This window comes from Epinephelus lanceolatus, chromosome 22, assembly GCF_041903045.1.
Source record: "Epinephelus lanceolatus isolate andai-2023 chromosome 22, ASM4190304v1, whole genome shotgun sequence".
Taxonomy (NCBI): Eukaryota; Metazoa; Chordata; class Actinopteri; order Perciformes; family Serranidae; genus Epinephelus; species Epinephelus lanceolatus.
In genome coordinates, this window is record NC_135755.1 from 26,116,567 (window position 1) to 26,139,596 (window position 23,030).

General features: G+C 42.9%; 1 protein-coding gene across 1 annotated transcript; it reads left to right on the forward strand.

The window, feature by feature from the left end:
* The first annotated feature begins 210 nt into the window (after nucleotides 1-210).
* Nucleotides 211-18,511, forward strand: LOC117272908 (transmembrane protein 151A). The gene is made up of 6 exons (XM_078164825.1): nucleotides 211-614; nucleotides 12,754-13,089; nucleotides 14,343-14,477; nucleotides 14,839-14,978; nucleotides 15,080-15,119; nucleotides 16,945-18,511. The coding sequence occupies exons 1-6, from the start codon at nucleotides 546-548 to the stop codon at nucleotides 18,205-18,207; spliced, it is 1,983 nt and encodes a 660-aa protein (XP_078020951.1). The 5' UTR covers nucleotides 211-545; the 3' UTR covers nucleotides 18,208-18,511.
* The last annotated feature ends 4,519 nt before the right edge of the window (nucleotides 18,512-23,030 follow it).

Here is a 23,030-nt window from a genome sequence, read left to right on the forward strand (position 1 = left end):
CTCACTGTCCTTGCTGTATTTCTATACATTGTGTTTATCCAAACCTAACACCACGCGTCTCACGAGCGTCTTCCTTCATTAGTGCAGCTGGTGATATCCTTGGCCCCGGCTGGCTCTCCTGCGCTGTCGGTCACGCGCACACACGTGCACATACGCACACTCGCAGCTGAGCATCACGAGAGGTAGAAGCGGCGGCAGCGACAGCCAAAACGGTTTCGGCAGGAAGGGGCGACGGGCTGTGACTGTGGATGCTTAGTCACATTTGGCTTTGACCAGGGAGGTGAAGGATGGAGCGGTTGGAGGAGAAACACTGAGGCGGGTCGGCGGGTGAAGATACAGGAAGAAAGCAGGAGGGCATCGCTAAATCCGGAGTAGATGATGCTTATTTGCCGCAGGCCCCGCCATCGTGAAATTGGATACCGAATTGCGGCGGATGGGGTGACCGAGCTCGCTGCTCCGCCGGGGAGGTCCCTGCCTTCGGACGTTACCGGGGTGGGAGCTGCCTGTGCCCGGTTCTAAGGAAGGAAGGAGTGGCAAGAGGGAAAATGCAGACGGAGGAGGAGACGGCCACCGCAGAAGAGCCCATTTTGGAGGAAGGGTCAGGACGAGAGCAGGTAAGGAAGGACATTTTCTACCTTTTATCTGTCTCTCTTTATGAGTACATGTTTCTGCTTGGATAGAAAGAGTCCGGTTCATAATAAGCTGCGCATATTCACCCCCTGCAAGAACCTGCTTCTGTTGTCATGTCATTGCTGCTCGTCCCTAAACAACCCATGACTTCTACAGTACATCATGTATGACATCCTGCACACTGCCTCATCTCCTCTTTCATTGACAAAAGAATGTCCTTGCTGTTGTTCGCTTGAAGAAGTCACGTTTTTTCTGTGAAGTCCCTCATGCTTTGCACAAGAGCAAGGACACGGGACAGGACCTTGGCTTTAATATGAATGGAGATGAGACTGTGGTTTAGGTAAACAGAGAGGGGAGGGAACTCTAAATCCCTGTCTAGAAATAAAGCCACAGTATTGATGTGAGGTGTCTCAACGCTGTGCGATGTGTTACTCCTGGGAGAGATGGTCTTTGTCAGGATAGTAAGAGCATAATGTCCATTTACCAGCTGACACCACTGAAATACACTAGAGGGTGACATCACAGTTTAGCCACACACCTACCTTTCAGCCAAAATAACACTGGCAGTGTGAATGGTAAGCTTATTTCCTTCCACCAAACACTGTTTTGCAGGGCTTTGCTGTTTACAGTAGTCAGATATAACCATTCAGCAGTGTGTTCTCCTTTATGTTTGGCACACTTTTTGATAATTACACCAAACTTCTCTGTTTCCTGAAAGTCCTTACTTGGGGGAAATGACAACTTGTCCAAAGATTCATATTTACATACTGTGTGGTGCCATGAATCTGACTCTCTGTTTGAAAGACAGCTTTCAATACAACACCTTGCTTCCCCACCATCACACTTACAAACACGTCTTTAACATTAACCTCTCCTCCTTAGCAAGTCTCCACTAATGCTACTACTACTCCAGTACTTGGGAAGTGGCATCATTTATTTGTAAATGCCATGTTTATAATGAAAAACCTAGAGAACTTAGAGTAGGCACATTACAAAACATTACGTAAGTCAGTTGCCAGGAAAAAATAACCATGAATAACTAAGGATGTGGGCACGCTGTGCTCTCACCACCATTCCCAGTTTTGCTACTTAACATGAAGATGCCGGTCTACCCTTAGAGAAAGCAGAGTTCTGTATGCATGTGGTGTAATGGTATATAAGGACAGGGCTGTACTGCTAAAGAGGAAATGACCGTTATCTATACCAGAGGAGTTTACACAGTTAGTTTGAGCAGAAAGGTGGGGTGTGTTGTGACTTTAATATTAGGAGTGATGGGTTGGTGTCACACTACTTGCTCTGTAGGCCAGGAGCTTGGTCACACCTTAACATCTTCTACATGTGAGCTGAACTGCTGCAAATGTCAAGAAAAGACAGTTGTTATTTCCCTGAGCTGCAAAAAAAAGCAGTAGATCCTCAAATCTGAAAATGTGGAACCAGCACACCATTTGTATTTTATTCTGGCAGCCATTAATTCTCTGGCGATTGAATTGTCGATTCATTGGCCAATAGTTTTAGGTCTAATGATCTTTAAATATCTTGCCCACATGGCTTCAAGGCATGAAACACCCATTTTATTTCATTATAAGTGGCAAGAGGAGTTTTGTATCTTTATAGTCCAACTGCTTTTTTATTTATAAGACATAAGACTGTCCCAACCAAGAAACGGCCAATAAAACTGACAGAATTAAGCATTTGGCAATTGGCTACTGGTAATTTAAAGCCACAGGCACACAATATGTAGTTTCTAAGCATGTTAAATGATGCCTTTCATTTTATTCCACCACTCTCGTCTGTCTTTATCCATGCCTGCAGTGCAGACAGTGCAATATAATGCAATGAATTCAGTCATCTGTTCTCTGCCTCCATTACTCACTCTCATCTCAGTCTTCTTCCTGTTTTAGATTTGCTTGTCATGGAGACTACAGCTTCATCCTCCTCACTTTCTCTCTCTCTCTCTCTCTTTGACTCTCCCTCTCTCATACATTTGCACACTCATGTCTCACTTAACTTTATTCACTCTCTGGCCCACATGGGTATGCGTGTACAGTACACTCCCACAAGCATTATTACAAATGAAGTAGAGCCACTTGATTAATATTAAAATTGCATTTATGATTCTTACATAACCTCTATGCACGAATTTTCTATTAGCAGACAGGTCTGTTGCAGATTCTATTTTTTTTTTTTGTTTGCACGTTTCATTTACAATGACCCCCTCTGCACAGGCAAAAAAAAAAAAATCTAATTTGAGTGAGAAAGAGCCTTCTCTTCAAAAGAATATCAAGAACAAAATCAAAAAATAAGCATGTCCATCCCCCATTCTGACAGAAATGTTATTCTTGCACTTCCACTGTTTAACATCAGAGTAAAAAGCAATATGACAAATGTTTAAGTGCCTTAAAACACTGGACAAAAAAATGGTTTCCCAAAGATTCAATGACAGAAAAGCCCATTTCTGATTGAGAAATCCTAACTGTCATTTTCTATAGAATTGTGCAAACCTAAAATGAAGGTACACATAGACACAAAATTGAACACATTGACAGTGTTAATGGGGAATGGCTATTAAATTCAATGTGGAGGCAGGCTGCAATAAAAAATGATAAGCATCCATAACAGCAGCCTGGCTGCCATCATGAAGCTAGCTGACAATGTGCAGAACAGCCGTTAGGTTTACTGATAGAGGATTTGTGTACCATGAGATAAATAAGAATTCAATTGCTAAAAAGGCAAAGGTGATATGAGACACAAAGCATTACGGAACAGCCGACATGTTATGTAAACCACTGGTGAAAATGTTCAAATGTTATTCAAAGCTAAAACACTTGAAAAGTAATACTCACCTGTTGTAAATCTTTTTTTTCTGCTGACTCTAACACACAAAGCAAAATGTCTATAAAGAAAGTTGAATTGGATGGCAGATATTTCACAAGTGCTGATATTCAGAACAACACTAATTAGATGCTGCAGTTAATACATTATTCCGCTTCACAGATGTTCTGAATTAATTGTTGATTACATTAAATTTAAACTAGATTTCCATCTGTCCTTAATAAGGCAGCAGATTGCACCTTTGCTGTGGCGTCAAATGCATATACACCTGAAAGTAAAATTTAACATCAGAATGAGATTTCTGAAACCTTCACTGCGATACTTTTGTTTCCCCCATCTGGCAGTGACAGTAGTTACACAAATACTGTCGATTTGTGCTCATGACGTATGCCTGCAGGTGAGCTCGCTGCATCTCCCCTGCTCCCAGGAGTGCCCTTTTCAAGTCCTGCCATGCAAGTAAGGGCAGACTTTAATCTTTCATCTAGACACTGAGATTCTTTTTTATCAGGAGCATCCATTCCAGAAACTTCTTTTGGGTGGATTTTTTGCTCCTTCCTGTCCCCTTTAACTCTAACTGGTTGATATAAAACGCATCGCTTCCAGTGCACCAGCGTAGGAACGTTGCCACAGACACCACAACTCTTGTATATTGAGGATTACAGAGAGTTTTTCTGGTGGCAACAGACTAAGACCTCAATCACACTGAACAAGCACAACTGCTTCCAAAATGCCTTGAAAGCACGGCTGACAGAAAAGCGCGGCTGTGTGCGCAAGTGGGCAATCAAATAGGATTAACTGAAAATCACACTCAAACACATTTCTTGTAATCTTCCCCATGCCCTCCATACATGTGGTTGTTCTCTCTTAAAGACAGTAGCCTACATGAAATATCACGACATGAGATATGAATTCCCCCTTCCCTCTCACATACTCCGTAACTATCTTACAGTCAAAAAGCTAACTAGCTAGCTAGCCTATAAATCAGCATAGTAAATGGTGTTATACTCACCAGAGAGGTTCATCTGGTTGCTCATGCAACTTAATGCATGAGTTTGCACATTAGTGTTTAAATGATAAGTTGAGTTTCATTGTGATTAAATACCGCTAATATAAACCTTTGTCTGCATTTGCCATTGTCCGTTGTTTCTATCTACTAGTATCAAAACAGTAGTAACACCCACCTCTCGCTTGATAGTCTCGCCACCAGACAATCAGAGATCTCCACCTTCTGATAGTCTGGGGACACTCCTTTCTAAAGTGTGTTTAACACACCAGAGAAAACGGCCGGCAACAAAGCAACGCCTCTTGCATTTTTGAAAAGGACACGCCGTCCCAGATATGTGCGCTCCCCCTTTTCTCTTCCGCAAGGAAACAAACACACAGAGAGCTTGAAAATGGATGCCGAGAGATTTAACTCTTACAGCGACTTTGTTTAAAACTTTTAATGCAGTCGGACTATGTTTACGAGCACAAGAGTTCTGCGAGCCACCGAAGGACCGCCCTGCGGATTTACTATTGGTTCTGCAACGTAGGGAGTTTTTTTAAACTCTGAAATTGTGTCCGCCTATCTAAACACAAAATAAGGTAGAAAGACATCAGTCTTTAGTTAAGCAAAGCATCTAAAGACTGACTTGTGAGTCTACTCGCTTGATTTGATTGGCTGCTTGGGCCAAGTGTGACATTGACAAGTGGTAAAGATATGAATATTTTAACTTTTATGCTAATGTAAAAACTGCTAGGAAAACACAACTTGCGGCGTAAGAGAGAAGTGTATGCCTGGCATGCCATACCATAGGAAAACAATGGTTCTTCTGGCACTTCGTTTCGAGAATCTTGGTGTGATCAGGCCTTTAATCTGCATTGTGTGAACTCGTTTGGCAAGGGCTTGAATGTAACAGACATTCATTAATAAGTCTGAAACTACTGAACTAATTCTAGCTCTTTATTTGCTCTTGGTTTTTTCCGTCTCGCTCTTATGGTGCAGTTTTTACCATCAGATGTAAGTCAGATATAAAAATGTACTCAACAGTGAGACTTTTTGCCATTTATTGGCAAAACAATGACAGTTTGGAAAATTCTGAGCATACAGATGGACAGTAGACTAGTAGGTTGTACTGCAGGAGTTGTTTGAGAGGTTTCAGTAGATGCTTGGTACTTTATTCCACTTGTCACCATTGGCATCTATAGTAATGTAACTGGCATCAATTCAAGCTGGCATATAGACGGACTGCCTCTGTCAGTGATATTTCATTAATAAATGAGGGACCCACACCTAACCTGCTGATAATTGATGATGTTGGATTATTATTCTCAGTTGAACACACTCAAACAAATTATTTGTAATAGCGGAATAACAAGTAGTAGAAACCTGACTTCCTAAATGATTCCCTCGAATTGTGTTGAAATGACACATCATTTTTAACAGTGTACTGCAGGCATCAACAGCACATTTTCCCGTCCTCACTTCATTTGCCACCCACTTGCTTGGATTGCTAATTATAGCTGCTCCAGTCACACCTAACCAGCTGAATCAGTATGGGCAGAGACACAGAGGGAGAGAGAGGAGCACACGTTTTCTGCTAGACACCTTAATACATAAAAAAAAACCCATCTCGGTACAGTGTGCAAATGTAGAACTTTACAATGTAATTTTCTTTTATTAGAAAGTGTTAATGTGCAGGCAAGACAGGAGGGGCGTTCAGCTACAGTAGAGTGACAAAGTGTGTGCACATCCAGACAAAAATACTCAAGTGTAAGACAAAGAATACATCACAGCATGTCACAAAAGAGGTCTGCACATTGTAGGCTCTAAATAAATAGTTTATTTCTCCTTTCTTTTAAGGCAGTGTTTCAGTCTGCAAGCCTGAGGAAGATCTTGCAGATCAAAAGATTGCCTCAAAAGAAAAGAGAAATAAACTATTTATTTGGAGTCAACAGTGTACAGACCTCCATAGTGACCTGCAGACACATGGGTAGCACTATAGACAGAATGAAGCCCTACATAGCTCTACTATTAAAGCTCAACATTTACCCTAAGTCGAGTGTAAGAGTTAGAAAGATTCAAGTTTGACCTGTGCACATAAAAACAAAGACAGTAACTATGTGTGTGGCAGAATTGCACAGTTACAGCACCATATTACAGCAATTGCTACAAGACTAGATTATAGAGCAGTGATTGGATTCAGAGACATTTACTGGCAAAGAAGATCCTATTAATGAAAAAACTCTGTCAATTGCACTTTGAGTAGAGGCAGGAAATAGCTACAGTATGCAGAGCATCTGCAGAATCCAGTGCTCTGAAATGCCTCTTTGAAAACAATGGTGTGTGATACATGTCCAAAAAAACAAAACCTATGGTCGAGAATCCATGCCAGCTTCTGTGGGCTCTTCTTCAGACAGCTGTCTCTAGTGGCTGTGGATTCTAAGGAGTCTATATAGAACATAGAGACAGTATGTCAAACTAGCAGCATATTCAGCCCAGCAAAATCTTTCCAGATAAATGATGTGTTTTATGCGAATGCAGGCGCTGACTTTAAGTTATTAATGAAACATTAATGAAGAATTTGTCATGTAAGTACCACCCTGTATCAGCCCTCTTCAAAAGAGCTTACCAGAGAGGCGGTCCAAACTTCAAGTATGACAAAAATGAAAGCTGACACCCTCAAGACTAGGCTGTATAGATTTCTTTTCATAATGATTTCAAGGGGAGTAAGCTTTGCCTTTGATCTGTTACAGCCTGACGCAAGTGCCAAAGTGCACTAGAGGCAGCTGAGACGGAAAGAGGATCGTGACACAACCTAAAAGCTGCACAGTTTTGCACCAGGAGGTGTTGTGTTCACTAGAAATGACTTACTCTGCCCACAGTGCGTCCCCGTTGGACACTAATTGTGGTCACGCCTTAAAGAGGCATTGTGATCAGAGCAAAGGTTGAATGGCGTTAGGGCTGGGCGATATTAAATCGATCCCCCCCCTACTTAAAATCAATTTGCAGATGACAAAGAAATTGTTCAAAACAAGTTTTAACAGTTAGCACGTACCTGGAGACCAAAACTTTCAGCATGTGAATAAACCCTGGCTTTTCCACAATATATATGGTATCTCTTACAGTATACATCGTGACTGCATCCCTGATCGCTTTCCACTGGGCTCCTTTCTTATCATACGGGATACAGTTTGTAAATGTTTCCTAGACAGTAGGTTGTTTTTTGGCGGCGGTGCTGGGGCTGCTGTGGTCTTGTATATTTCGTAGGGAGCAACATCTTTCCCACTCGACAGCATGCCTCTGTTTGAGGTGCTGCAGTAAATTGGTAGTACTGCTACCTTGGGTAGCAACTAGGGTTGGGACTTGTTAGGATTTTAACTATTCTGATTCCTTACTGATTCCTTCTTAACGGTCCGATTCCTTACCGATTCCTCTTACCGATTCCTACATTATATTCATTATACTTGCTATACATAAACAAGTATATAATAAACACAAATGCATTCATACAAATACAAAAACTTTATTCTAACTGTTGCACAGTACAATTAGATGAAAATACACATTTGTGTGTGGTGTGTATTTCAGATTTAGAGCTTGTATCATCTCCCTGAGAATATATAACAACAAAAAGTGATTCTCTGGTTTCTACAGTAACACTATTACCTCAAATTAACCACAGCAATGTAATAAAAAATACTTATATGCATTCATGCTTGGCCACTGTTATTTACGTGACAACGCTTGAACATAACACACACAGACACACATTGGCTGTTTGTTTCTACTGCTCCCCTCGCTGGAAGTCTCGGACCTCCCGCCGCCCGCTCCCGTCTCAAACACGGAGGTCTCCCTCTATGCTGAGCCCCCATGGCGCATGCCTGGCCTGTTAAAGCCTGTAACCATAACAACTATGTGACACAAACTCAGTGCTTTAGGAATTAAATAATGTTGGACTCGGTTGGGTTCGGACAGAAATATGCGGCCCGTGCCGCACTCTAATGGAAGTGCACGTGACGTTTTTTTTTTTTATTACAATCTAGGAACCGTTTGCAGGAACCGTTACTCCAAATGTGATGGAACCGGTTCCGGAACTGGAACTTTGGACCCGGTTCCAAAAAAGAACCAGATCCGGATCCCAACCCTAGTAGCAACAGCCTTCAGACACACTTTGCAGCGGGGTGTTGTGTGTTCTGTGTCTGACACTACAAAACCGAACCAATTCCAAATAACTAAATACCCTAACCAAATATTATCCCTTTCTTGGGAACGAGTTCTTCCCCGTTTGCTGCCATGTTGTTTGTGTATCAAGCATGCAGGGGGGAGGGGTGAACCCACTCTGAACTACGGGAGCCCAGTGGGGAACGTCGGTGGCTGATGTTAAAGAGAAACTCGATTTTCATTAAAACAAATCGACCTAAACTACAAATTCGAATTAATTGATAAAATCGATTTATCGGCCAGCCCTAACTGGCGCTCATTATTCCAGATGCTGAGCTTGAGGTAGAGACAAGAGAGTCAAGAGCAAGGTACTGACACTAGTGGGGCATTCTTGGAACCCATCGGCTGTATTCGGCGTCTGACTTCTGGCAGACGGCGATACAGCCTTTGGGGGCACGATTTTTTGGCATTCCGGTTTGATTTGGGCGGAGGAGGCGAATTTCCGTTTCCGACTTCCGTTTATATATAAGTAAATATGCTGAACCATTGCGATGGATTCAGAGTTTGCAGTGACGCCAATTATGTTCCGCCTCGTTAGTTCACCGCACGGACCGTTTAACCTGTTAACAACTGCAGCCGGCTCAAACGTGATTGGTCAATATCATGTGGACTACAAACAGCCTACAACCGGAAACCAGGGCTCTTCCGCTCTTCTTCCGGAGGCAAGATCTCCGGGGTTTGCCTACAGACTCTACATTCACTGAATGTAGAGTCTGTATATAGAGACAACTAGTGGGGTAACCTGACCAAAAGAAGTTTCTAATGATTCGTTCACATGAAGCTCAGTTGTGGCCCCCTGTTGATGCCTCAGAACTCACCTAAATTAAAAGTGTTATGACCAGTGATAGGGTCATTTCTCAAAAAAAAAAGTCATGTATTACACATTACTTGGATTACTTATTTACTACTTGTTACATTACATTTGCGTTACTTCACAACACTGCCTGAGACACATTGTCACATAATTGCAATCTAAGAATAATATAACATTAAACAGAACAGAACAAGGCACAATAGCAAATAGGGTTGCAGCATTATTACTTGTTTCAAGGTATACCGTGATATCAAACTTGACAGTTATCATACTGTGTACATTTGCTTGTCTACGATATTGAAAAAGAAAAAAGCAACCAGACGGAGAATCTCCCCTTTATTTTAGTTATTTTTAAAGAGGAGACGTTTTACACATACTTCCATTAACAAAATGATTTAAAGGTTCATTTATAGTTAGGAAACGTCAGGTTTACCAAAAATAACCCTTTCATTTTCATTCCTTTAAGGGTTATTCTGACTGATAATAATAATTCTGTAATACTATGATACCATGAAACTGCGATATTTCCGTGCCATGGAAATACTGTTGTAACCCTAATAGCGGATCAAGACAGCACTGCAGTAGGCTACAACTGCCTCACAATGAAGCTATATAAAATCTATATAGAATAAGGTTGGTCTTTCTAACATTGCATAGTACAAATATTAATTGCTGAAATAATGTATCAATAGGCCTGAATAAAATGATATAAAAAACAGACCTTCCTAACACCATTAAATGGTGTCAGACTTAAGAAGCAAAAAGAAAAAACCTTCTTGGAGTCAGCACAAGATTGGGCGGCGTTGCTTTGTTGTTGTCTACTCATTATGCAGATAACTGATGAACTTGTGTAACACAAGTAAGGACATAATGGTTTTAGTTACTGTGATTACTGAATTTATACCAGTCCTGTGTTACAGACAACTCAGTATTGCGGTTACCCTGAGTTGAAGTATCGGAATTGCTATCTGGACGAAAAAAATTGAATCAGCGCATCCATAAGAGAGAAGGTGTTGTTGGGATTTGCTTCTGCAACATAATAGAGATTCAGTCTCTTGAACACAGCAGCACAGTCTGTTGTTGACTATACCCTTTGACTAAGCTGCATGTGTTTATTGCTACTGGATTTTGAACTTGACCGTCTATTAGCTACTGTGCAATTATCAGAATCCCCCATCAGTCTCTCTCATCTAGCAAAGTAGTGTTAAGTGCCAGCATTATGTAGAGTAGGCGTCAGACGGAAAGCTACTATTACTCAAACCTTTTTCATCAGGAAAACAGTTCAGCCTGGACTACTTTATGTGGCATCTCTGCTCACTAGTTCATGAGCATCTCCGGGGTCTGTCTCTCAGTGCCACAACATTTTAGCAGGCCTGTGGGAGAGAGAGCTGCTTGTATTGACAAATAGTGATTGGCATAAGTGCATACAGCAATAATTTGACTCCTGTCTTGGGGCTGATTTTGCTCTCACTGGGCACACACTGGCTGCAGAGACTTGATGGAAATGTCAGCGGAGACCAGTGCAGTTCTTTTTTTTTATTGCTAGAATATCCTCTTTTTTTGGCAGCATTTATTTGCACAAGGTAAGAGGGAAAGGGACAGGAGAGAATTGGAGCCAGGAAGACAAAATGAGACAGACGGAGAGGAAGGGCAGGAGAGGAGCAAACAGGATGGATTTTGGCAGCGGAGTCCCCTGGAGAAAGGTGCAGTCTGTCACTGCTGCCTTCTCTTTAGTCTCTCTCTCCCTCTCTCTTTTTGCTTCCCTTCATACTTGCATTCATGAAAAGTTCATGACCGTTTCTCCGTCTCTCTCACGCTCCTCATCCCCTCTCTCTCCCTCTCTCGCTCTACACTATACTTTTAGCCCAATCAATCCACTTAGAGACAGCCTTTCAGAGAGGATGTAACAGAGGAGACGTGGGGGTGAGGACGCAGGGAAGGAGAGAGTGAGGTTGGGATTGGAGAGTAAATGCTTAGGAGGTGGGAGGGAAGATTCCGGGAAGGAGGAAGAAGATTACATAAGGAAAGGAGGGAGGATGTGGAAAGGAAAGGCAAACAAAGCACAAAAAGAAATTTGGATGTTGTGTGCAGTTGGATGCTTTTGCAGAGAGATGATGGACTGGTAAAGTGTTGGTGCCCTTCACGCTGCCTTTCACTACTCGCCCTTGACGTACAGTAGTAAAAAAACAAAATGAAAGGCTGTGTGTGTGTGTGGGTGTCGCAGCAAGCCAAACATGCTAGTGGGTAGCAAATTGTGGCTGCACTGAAGGAGTGAGAGATTGGGGGGGGGGGGGGGGGCCGATGTGCTGACAGGACAGGCAGACTTGGCTGAGAGGAGGAGAGGACACTGGTGTCATCCCATCTTTTTTTTTGTCATCTGCTTTGTTGCTCTTTCGCCTTGTCACATTCAGTACAAGCAACATAACATGGAGAGGGCACGTGCAAGTATTGACACAAATGAACAGTAGATTTACTGTGTTCCCTTTCTGTTTTTATGTTTCTGTGATATACAACATACATAATACACAAGCTCTTTTTTCCTTTTGGCACAAGCCTTCCAGCTCTGCCTGCTCTCTGTCCCTCCCTCATTCACACACATGCACGAATTGAAGCAGCAGTGTTATGCTGCTGATGTTGGAGTGGAGTCAGTTAGCTAGAGAACAGTCTCGAAGTATTGCTCTCATCTAAATTATTCACATACTCTCCGCTGGCTGCATTATAATGCTGAGAACGCGCATGGTGGCGTGTGTGTGGATAGAGAGAGACGACGAGAGAGGAAGAGGGGGCGCATTAGAGCATCTGCGTCTGTGTATCTAATGCACATGTGTATGTTTGAGTGCACTGTAATATGATGTCTTCACAGTGCAAGTTAGGCTGAGTCAAAGTGTGCACTTAGAGGGAGTGTGTGTGTGTGTGTGTGTGTGTGTGTGTGTGCGTGTGTCTAATATGCAGCACTTATCCTATGATGGTAAGGGGTGGTTTAATGCACTCCTTTGTTCAGGACCTAAGCCTGCACACTTGCTATGAAACACAGCAATGTTTACCAAATAGAAAGATCATGATTATTAAAACCTCATTTGGGGTGGGAGGGGGGGTCACCAGGTAGTCAAAATTTTTTTGCTTTCTTGGTAAACATTTTCTATTATCACTGGAGGTGGGAAAAATAGGGACTTCTAAGAAATTAATTATGTATGCCTCATACTTTGGATACATCAAATGACAGTGGGGTCAGTAGCATCTAAACATCTACTCTCCTCTCCCTTTGTCTCCACAGCAAAGGCCAGTCCAGCAGTCTCTGGCCTCCTCCCTGTGTCGGGAGTCCCATTGGAAGTGCCTCCTCCTGACCCTCCTCATGTACGGCTGCTTTGCCACACTGGCCTGGTGCGCTCTCTGTCGCGTGCCCGTCCTCGGCTCCTCCATTCCTCTCGGTGCTGACGACGAAGCCACCTCGGCGGCCTACTACAATGGCATCCTGCCCCTGGACAGTCCGTGCTCCAGCGGCTACGTCTACATCCCCCTGGCCTTCCTGGCAATGCTGTATGTGGTTTACTTGGTAGAGTGCTGGCACTGCTTCTCCAAGACAGCACTGTTGGCTCACGCTGAATTCCAGGTCTGTGTGAAAAGCAGTTTTAGTATTGAATTTAGCAACGAGCAAGGGGGTCTAGTAGCTTGTAAAAACACCTAAGCCCAACACCCAGCAGAGTGGTGTGTACTGCAGCAATAGGAGTCTGAAAATAGGTATGTGACCTTGAGCTGAGCAGCAGAATCTGTTTACTCACTGAAACGTATTCAGCATGTTGGTGTCAGCAAAATGCTTTTAAATAAAGAGGTTAAATGAATAAAAAGATTGAGATGTATTAAATGTGCATAGGCAGTTGCTGTTGAGTAGAAATACAGGATAAGTTTCATGCAGTTTGGTCAGAAATTTTAACATCTCACAAGGAGAGATCACTTCGTCTCTCAATTTCCTACTTTCCTAAAATAACTCTTGCTCACTCATATGGAAATGAGCTGACCTGGGGCCATCAGTCTATCTTTTGTCTATTCTGGTCCGCTCTGTCTGTTATCAGGAACTCCAGGAGCACATTGCTCAGTGGTTACTGTTCATCTTTGCTACGTGTCACTGCCAAAAACAAAATATTTTTTTACATTAGTCCAAGCGGTCCAGGGCACATTAAGACAGCTCGAAACAGAGATTAAAAAAACACATTGTAACACCATAAACAAACCTTGGCTGGGCCTGACATGCACCAGATTGCACAGACTTAACTATGCTGTGTGCAGATAATAGGAACTTAATTGTTCTGCTTGTACTGCTATTGAAAAACTGCTTAGGCAGGGTTGTATCTTTGTGTTTTAGATTGTTCATCCTCATTTTTAACAGGTTTGCTTAGGAATAAATCTTTCCAGACGTAGCTACGGAATATGTTTTTCAAATAATCTAAGCAGGATTTCAGTGGTCATGGAAAACCTGGAAAATTCATGGAATTTTGTTGTGTGTAATGACATTGTTGCGGTATTTTTCCATGGATATCCTTCCACGTAATTTAACCAAGGCAAATTTATTTTCTATGGCTGTCGACGTGACTTAGCTCAAATATGTGTCGATGTGTTATGTTTTGTCTACCATCATGTACATGTCTCCATTTTCCCTCCACATTCCTACTCGATGAAATTATGTTTGAACATAGTTTGAATCTGATGTGTTTGGGCAAGTAGGGCAAGAAAATAGAAGTTATTTTAGGCCCTTGAAAAGTCATTTATAATTCTTTGAAATGTGCCATAACCCTGTCTAAGTTAGGTATAGGTAGGAACATGTGACGCCAATGAATTGATTTCATTATTCCATCTTTTTTGACACAGGAAGTGTACGAGCGTGTGCAGAGGCTTCAGCAAGCCACGCCCTGCATTTGGTGGAAGGCCATAAGCTATCACTACGTGAGGAGGACCAGACAGGTGACAAGATACCGCAACGGAGATGCATATACAACCACACAGGTGAGGGGAACTCCTTTTGACAGACATACCAAAACCTTGTCTCACGTTCACTTGTTTCTTTTTATATTGTCCATAGCAACACTGTAAACTTTATGATTTTATAAACTTTTAAAGTAACTGCTATGCAAATCTTAATTTCTCCTAGAGAAATATTGCGGGGCTGTGTGCAAACAGCTGTGTGCAGTAAGAACAATATTCTATTTAGTAACCATGCTTTATTGATGATGAAACATATATGAAATGTCTTAAAATGTGAAGTCTTCTTAGTAACTTGATTCCCATCTGTCCTCCTCCCTCCTCTCCCACTTCTCCCTCATCACACCTGTCCCCTCCATCTATGCTCTGCTCCTTACTTCATCAGGTCTACCATGAGCGGGTGAACACTCACGCTTCCAGTTCAGAGTTTGACTACGCCCGCTACGGTGTCAAAGACGTATCAAAGGAGCTGTTGGACCTGCAGCTGCACCCTGCTGTCCGCCTTCGTTTCACCAAGTGTTTCAGGTTGGGCACCCATTGCTTACTACTACTGGTCAAAAGACATGTTGGTGAAGGTTATTATTTTGGGGGTAAGCAAGTAATTAACTAATTTTTGTGCTTTGTAGCTTTTCCAGTGCACGTGCTGAAGCTGCCTACCTCACCCAGGTAAGATTTGATATAAGGAAATAACATATTTGATATAGTTAATTCTCTTTTGTTCTATTAATGTAATCAATTAAATGCCTTATCTATAAAATATAAAAGTAAGGACAGACGCCCAAACCAAGTTCCCAGAGCAAAAGATGCTAACTTCCCGTAGCATCCTTGCATATGATGTCAAACATCGCTGTGCTGTCTAGATGGAGGGCTGCTGTAAACAGTTGACCTAGTATGAAAAATAGTAGCCAAAGTAAGCTAATGTTAGCTAGTAACATTAGCCTGACAGCAGTGAATCCATGTACAAAGCTGAAATATAAAAGACAGTTAAACTAAAGCACATTTACTCCTCAAAAACAAGTTGCCAGTCCTTCAGTCATGGACCCAACCACACACAATATAGTTGTGAGTCCACCAGGCTCTTGCACGCCATGTAATGTTTGGAGGTCTGGAGGACGAGGTCATTTAAAATGACAATCGTGTCCACACCGAGCACATCAGTCAAGTTGTGGGAAAAATCACTTTTCTTTGTTTTGTATGGATCACATCTCCAGTGATACCTGCTGCCTAGAGGTTCAGCAAACCCTTTCATGTAGTCACTTTCCTCCCTCTATTTCCAGTTCACACAGTACATGTATATAGCTTTATCACTTCCTGCCCTCCATCTGGATTTCACGTGATTGCAAACAAGCCATTGATTGTTTACCCCCTTCTCTACATTGTCAAGATTTCCAGTCAGTGCACATCTGTGGTTTGTAAAGATAACAATGGCAGATTTTCCACTCAGATTTCTTAGTGATTTTTTTAAACAATCAGTCCTTGGTTTTAGACAGAGATACCAGCCACCACTGATTTTGCCATACACTGTATAAATTAATGGACGAAGCTGCCATGGCATCACCCATTGGTTTGTGGACTCCCATTCTGAAGACTGAAGTTTGGCATTTTGGCTGTTGCCATCCTGGATTGTTGGAGCCAGAACTGACTATAGTTACCTGTGATAGTGCTAATGCTAATTTTCGCTAGAAAAAACAGCCCGAAAACCATTAAAACTAAATGTACTTAACTGAAAAACTTAATATTTGACTCCTTAAAGGGTGTTTTAGTACAAAAATGCTGAAAAAGACTCCTTTTAGGCAACCAAAATTTTATAATCTAAAATCACTTTAAAATGACGACAGCTATGGCTACACCTATACTCTGTGAATCTTGGGTTACACCATGCTTATGTTACCAAACTGACTTTGTTGCTGTAGTAGTGACTTGTCACCAAACGGCACCCACCTAGCTATGCCTGTATTTATGCATAACTTTAAGCATTAATGAATTTCAAATGGTTCAGTTACAGAAAAATTCAGCCCCTGCACAGTTGTCATGAACAGGGATATAAGCTATAGAGACCAAAACTGTTTTTGTGTCAGGCTGTGAACATAATTATTTCTGCTGTAAAGTTGGGCATTTTGGGGACTGACTTGCTTTTGGAGCCAGCCTCAAGTGGCCATTCAATGAACTGCAGTTTTTGGCACTCCACCTCATAAATTTGTTTCTGTCTCCAGCTGACGTTTTATATTACAGACAACTATTGTTTATGTCAACTCTCTAAAAGGGTCCTTAAATGTATACTTGATAGCAGGTTAACCTCCTCATCAACTAATAATCCATTTAGTAGACACTGAGGAAAGAAGCAGCATTGTTATCACTGTTCAGGTCCACAGTGTAGGGCAATAAAACACTGGATGTGCTGGTTCTCAAAGGCATTTCAACATTAACTCTTACCCCATAAACTAATGTAGTTAGCTGGTGCTAATTCTTATATGTTCTCTATTATTCCAAGCGAGCGCGCTTCTTCGGGGAGAACGAGGGGCTTGACGACTACATGGAGGCCAGGGAGGGAATGCACCTTAAGAACGTGGATTTCCGCGAACACATCCTGGCGTTCCCAGATCCTGCTCACCAGCCCTGGTTTTCCAGGCACAGGGTGTTCTGGCTGGCTTCTGCTTTCCTCCTGTCGTGGCCGCTGCGGGTTGTGTCAGAATATCGCACAGCATATGTCCACTACCATGTGGAGAAGCTGTTTGGGGAGGATGAGGATAGTGGCGGAGGAGGCGGTGGAGGCGGGCCGGGTGGAGGAAGAGGGGATGGGGTCGGGGGAGGGACCGAGAATGGAATCCACCCCGGAGGAATCGGGATTGGAATTGGTCTAAATGGGACAAGTTACAGAGCCATCTCTCGGGTCAACACGGTGGACATGACAGAATTGGAGTGGCACATCCGCTGTAACCAACAGATGGTCCCGAGCTACTCTGAGGCCCTCCTTATGGACTTGGACATGAGTGGGGGGACAAACCCTACTGCCTCTACGCCCATCTCTGGGCCTACAGTCTCCACCCCCAGCCAGGGGCCCAACCCACCTCCTCTAGCTCTGCCTGTTGTGTTTAACTCGGCTTACCTCCTCCAGAGCTGCCCCCGATGCCGAAGGACCACGTCAAGTTCCAGTCTTCCTTCCAGGCTAAGGGCCCCCATGGGAACCACAGCCCTCCTGAATGCTACAGTGGCAGGGATCAGAGCAGCGGGGCAGGGAGGTGGGGGTATAGGAGGAAGGTTGGTGCTCAGTCGAAGCGGATTCTCCCTGGGGAGACTTGGAGCTGGGCGCCAGAACAGCCTGTTTCATTCAAGGAGCATGGGAGGAGGGCTGGGAGGAAGTAGGGAAGATGGAGGAGGAGGTGGAGGAGGAGGAGGGGGAGGTAGTGGAGGAGGAAGCGGAGGAGGAGGAGGAGGAGGAGGAGGTGGTGGTGGATTCCTTGGATTAGGTTCAAGACAGGACAACGAGGAGACCAGAGGAGTGCTGGAAGGAGAAGGGGACGACGATGAGGAAGAAGAGCAGCAGGAGGAGGAGGAGGAGGTGAGGAGAAGGGAACAGGGAAGAGGAGGCAGAGAGAGGGATGAAGAAGCAGAGCAAGAGAGTGGAGGGGGTGGCGAGTTAAGAGATGGTGAGGTGGTAGGGAGGGATCGTCCTCCATCCTACCAGGACGCATTCTTCTTTCCTGTCCTCATCATACACGGAGAGGAGAGCTGCCATGCTGGAGACGACATGTGACAATTCGGAAAAAAAACATATTAAGAGCAAGAAAGTCTGGGCAGAGGCCGAGGGAGATGAAAGAATGCACTGAACAAAGAAAAGGTTGGATCAGTGAGAAGTGGATGAGGGAAAATGAGATGATAGACCTGAGGAATGAATGGAATGAGAACAGAATGAGGTCGAAAGAAAAGAGTTGGTTGACAGCATACCAACCGCATAAAGAAGAAAGGATGCAGGCAGAACAAAGCGTAAGAGGTAAGAACAGCTGTATGACAGACATATTGCCACAGAAAGAGGGAAGGAAAGGGGGGAAAGATGAAAAGAAGGATGGTTAGAGAATGTACTCTACGAGGGGAGGAGGACAAACAGAGCAAGTGGACTGCTGCAGGAGTTTTGAACAGATATAGTGCCTACTGTAAAATGGCAGGAAACACTGATTCAGACGGTATTGAGAGCCGATAGGGAGTGCAGCAGCAAGATGGTGTGGAGTCTGAGAACATGAGTGAAGGCAAGAGAATGCTCGCAGTCCTAGACTTTGCTACACAGAGATTGTATGAGAGATGGGATACTTGGGAGAAACGAAAGACTGAAAACACGGGGAAGTCTATTTCCAGATATATCTATGCAAGGACAGGAGCGGGTGGAGTAACAGGTCTAAAGATAGCCGATTGGAGAGCAGTGGAGAGACTCCAAACCAGCTGAGTGGTAGTGGGTATTTTTTCAAAAAGAAAGAAAAGTGGAGGAACTGCAAAATGATATTTTGAGGGGTTGAAGCTTTGGTTTTGCTAAAATCAAAATATCTGGAGGCAGACTAAAAATCTGACTCATGAAAGGGATGGATGGAGTTTTTGAAGAGGGGTTGTATGAGGTACTTATTTATAGTTAGGTCAGCAGCCTCAGTTAGGAGAAGCGGGAGTACCTACACAGACGCTATAGCAATGTAACTTCCTGATGTGGAGAAGGGTAACAGCAAAATGTATTTTAGTCTTCTAAAAAAATCAGCTTAAGTGAATGCTATATTGATAAAATTTTCACTACTTAAAGGACAACTTCAGTATTTTTCAACCTGGGCTCTATTTCCCCATGTGTATGTGTGCGTATGATTCATGGGTACCACTCGTTCTAAAATTGGTTCAGTATTGAGCCTCGAAACGAGCTAAAACGGTAATGGGGGCAAATGTGTCCCGTATAAAAGTGCTTTTTTTTTGCCACTGACCGGTTCAGATCGCCAGTGTTATCTCTGTAAATAGCATATGGTAGCGGCCCTGGGGCAGTGGTGAGTGTGAATGAGTGGAGTCAGCTGTCAGTCAGTGTTGGAGCAGAAAGGCGGAAGTTGTCCCCGCTTGGTAATGTAAATGAGTATGTGTGTGTGAAGTGTGTGCTACGCTAGAAGAGTCAGAGGACGGAGACTTTTACGTGCTACCCCCTGGAGTGTTACCGGAGTTTCTGGAGTGCTCAAATAATCGGGCCTTTTTCCCGAACGCAAGAACAGGATGTCGCGCAACACCCCGTACCGCTTTCACAGGCTGCCTTTGTCGGACAGCGAGATGCTGAAGTTGTGGCTAGTTGTGCTACAAATGGATGCTAACACTCCTGTCCAGACACTGCGCCTTGCAGACCATCGGGTCTGCAGTGCTCACTTCTCCCAAGATGACTACTGCCAGCCGAAGAAGAGAAGACATCCAATCCCGAAACACCTCTTCCTCAAGAAAATGGCTGTCCCACGAGTAGAGAGAGCTACAGACACAGTGGAGCAAAGCTCGTGACATCACACAGCCCAGAGGTAAGGGAAAGGCTAAGTTAGCATGCTATTTACAGAGATAGCACTGGTGATCTGAACCGGTCAGTGGCCAAAAAACACACACTTCATACACACATACTCATTTACAATACCGAGCGGGGACACCTTCCGCCTTTCTGCTCCAACACTGACTGACAGCTGACTCCACTCATTCACACTCACCACTGCCCCAGGGCCGCTACCATATGCTATTTACAGAGATAGCACTGGCGATCCAAACTGGTCAGTGGCAAAAAAAAAAAGCACTTTTATACGGGGCGCATTTGCCCCCATTACTGTTTTAGCTCGTTTCGCGGCTCAATACTGAACCAATTTTAGAATGAGTGGTACCCATGAATCATACGCATACATACACATGGGGAAATAGAGCCCAGGTTGAAAAATACCGAAGTTGTCCTTTAAAGTTGCCATCAGACAGCCCTTTCCAACAGGGAACTGAAGCAGTTATTAATACTCTCCTCAAAGCTACCAGACGTCTTTGACAAAAACAGTAATTGTACCTCGCAGAACACGGGAGCTGCTGGTTTACTGCTATATTAATTGGCAGGTGTGTTTGTGTAGGGCTTGGCGATATAATGACTGTGTACGATAAATCAATATATTTTCAAGCAATATATAGAATTAGATAGTACCATTTATATCGATATAGAATTGTTTCAAACTACAATGGATTTCGGCCTACTTTTACACTCGCGTTATAGTTTTGTGGCCTGTGCTGCAAACCTTTAAACCTCTAGCTCCACTGCTATGTGCAAAAAGTTAACGTAAAGCGCTACTATTCATTTTATATTATTTTTCATTCACGTTGCGCAGCTGTATATTTTCAAACAGCGAAAAAAATCCTCATCTTTGCATTTTATTTTGATCAGTCTGTTTTTTAGAAACATGCTTGTGACATCTCAAATGTAGCTTTGACTTCCAACTGAGCATGTAGCCCATTTTGTAGAAACTCCCAAGATATATATCATGTATCGCCACTCAGCCTGAAAATACAGAGATATGAATTTTTGTCCATATAACCCAGCCCTATGTTATTGTGTGACATTGGTCTTCCAAAGGGTTAGTTCAGATATACCGAGGTCACACAAAAACACAAACAAACTAAGCGATCAAGGCAGCAGTAGACCAAAAACTTCTTTCTTCTGCAAGGTAATCTCTAACAGATTTCTGCATATGCATGCATTTGAGTAGTATTGACAAGTCAGGTTTGAATGGTAGGTAAACAGTGTGTGTGGAGAGGCAGAATACATTGGCTGAACAGCAAACATGGAAACTGTCGGCTACCATCTGACGACTAGTAGCTTCTTTTCTTTTTATTTATCTGTTTTGAAATACGGATATCGATTTATAAAGATTAGCTGAAATGACCGGCACACGAAAGAGTAAGTCTTGTCCTTGACCAATATCTGCGGACTATACCAGATCAGCCTGAAATATTTCCCTCACCCCCAGAGGCTAGACGATAGCTGATGGGTTCTGATTTTGTCTGCAAAGTACTGTCTTTGTGAAATGAGTGTGGTGGCTTTGAGCATAAATAGAACAGCTTCAGTTCTCCATTGGAAAGTGTTATCAGACAGCGATGTTAAGTTTTGAAATTTTTTATAGTGTAAACTAGACTAAAGTAAACTAAACTGGTAATGACTTTTCTTAGGTGGCTAGAATACATTTTGCTGATGACCCTGTCCACAGCAATACAGCAGTGCCTGCTTCTCTAAACTAGGGCAGGTCGACCGACAACCAAGGTAGATACACTGACTATGGGGAAGTGCCTTACATAGCCCCACTTCAAAAAATACAAATTATCCCTCCAACAATATCAAACACAGAAAGAGGAAAGAATTCTTAAATAACTCAGAAGAAGGAGGAAACAGATGAGCTCACAAACAAAATTCAATGCAGAGAAGTAAAGTAAAGGGAGAGAAACAGTGAAATGCTTTTGCCAAGGTAAAATGTGGAGAGAAAAAAGGCAAGGGAGGAGAGAACAAAATCCAAGGGTAACGGAGCGCAACACAGAAACAATATACAAAGACAAACTGACCATGACAGACCAGATTACCCTCAATCTTGTTTTCCATTTGACAGATAATTCATGCATCCTAATAAAAAAAAAAAACAGTTATCAAAAAGATCAACTCAAGAGGAGGAGAGATAAAAAGGAAACCCAGGATCTATCACAAAGACAAAACACCTTCTGAGCAGCAACCCTGACCTTGAATCTAATCAAACATTCAAATAGTTCTCCAAGTAACTTTTTCAAACAGGTCCCTATGATAAATTAGGTCTTCTATAAGTCACTGTACAACTTCACACAGCATCTGGCTAGCAACCGTAGCAATAATTAAAGAGAAGAAGCATTGATTTCCTCCCTCCTCTCCTCCATCTCTTCATGCATCCTCTTACTCCTCACTTCCCCATTAGCTTCTGCTCTACTCTCTATCCATTACTGAAAGAGAGCTGATAGAAAAAAACTTCTCAGCTCCTCTTCTCTCATGCTGCTGTCCTCCCTCCATTTTGTCACCTACCCTGTTCACCTTCCTCCTTCCTCACCCCTATCTGCACTGAATATCATACGTTACAAATGCAGAGGTGTAATTTTGAGTAGCAACACTTATCGCCTTTATTAAAACACGACGATTTAGGGTTGTTGTTGTTTTGTTTTTTGCAATTATCACATTCTGTGTTATAAGTGAAGCGAGGGTGTTGTACCAGAATAGATTCGCTGCATCCATCCACTCCCTCCTCTCTTCCTCTGGCATCTTCTCTCTTCCGCTCCTCTTTTTAAAGTGGTGGTTGTGTGATACACCTCGCTCTGCTCCTCAGATCAGATTTCATCTCGACTCACTCCACATATCACGTGTCCTCTCGGCAGATTTCTCCTCCAGGATCAGATTCTATAAACCAGATATTTCCCACCTTATATGAAGTTTGTTTGTGACCTCTCGCTATATTGTCAAAGATACAGAATGATCAAATAACGTATGTACTTTGATCAGTGAATAAAGTAAAAGAAAGGGACAAATTTGGCCTTAAAAGATTTTGA

Excerpts from the sequence above, each read along its gene's own strand:
- LOC117272908 (XM_078164825.1), top strand. The coding sequence starts at position 546 with ATGCAGACGGAGGAGGAGACGGCCACCGCAGAAGAGCCCATTTTGGAG. Across the intron at positions 615-12,753 it reads AAGGGTCAGGACGAGAGCAG|CAAAGGCCAGTCCAGCAGTC; the intron begins GTAAGGAAGGAC and ends TTGTCTCCACAG. Across the intron at positions 15,120-16,944 it reads AAGCTGCCTACCTCACCCAG|CGAGCGCGCTTCTTCGGGGA; the intron begins GTAAGATTTGAT and ends TATTATTCCAAG.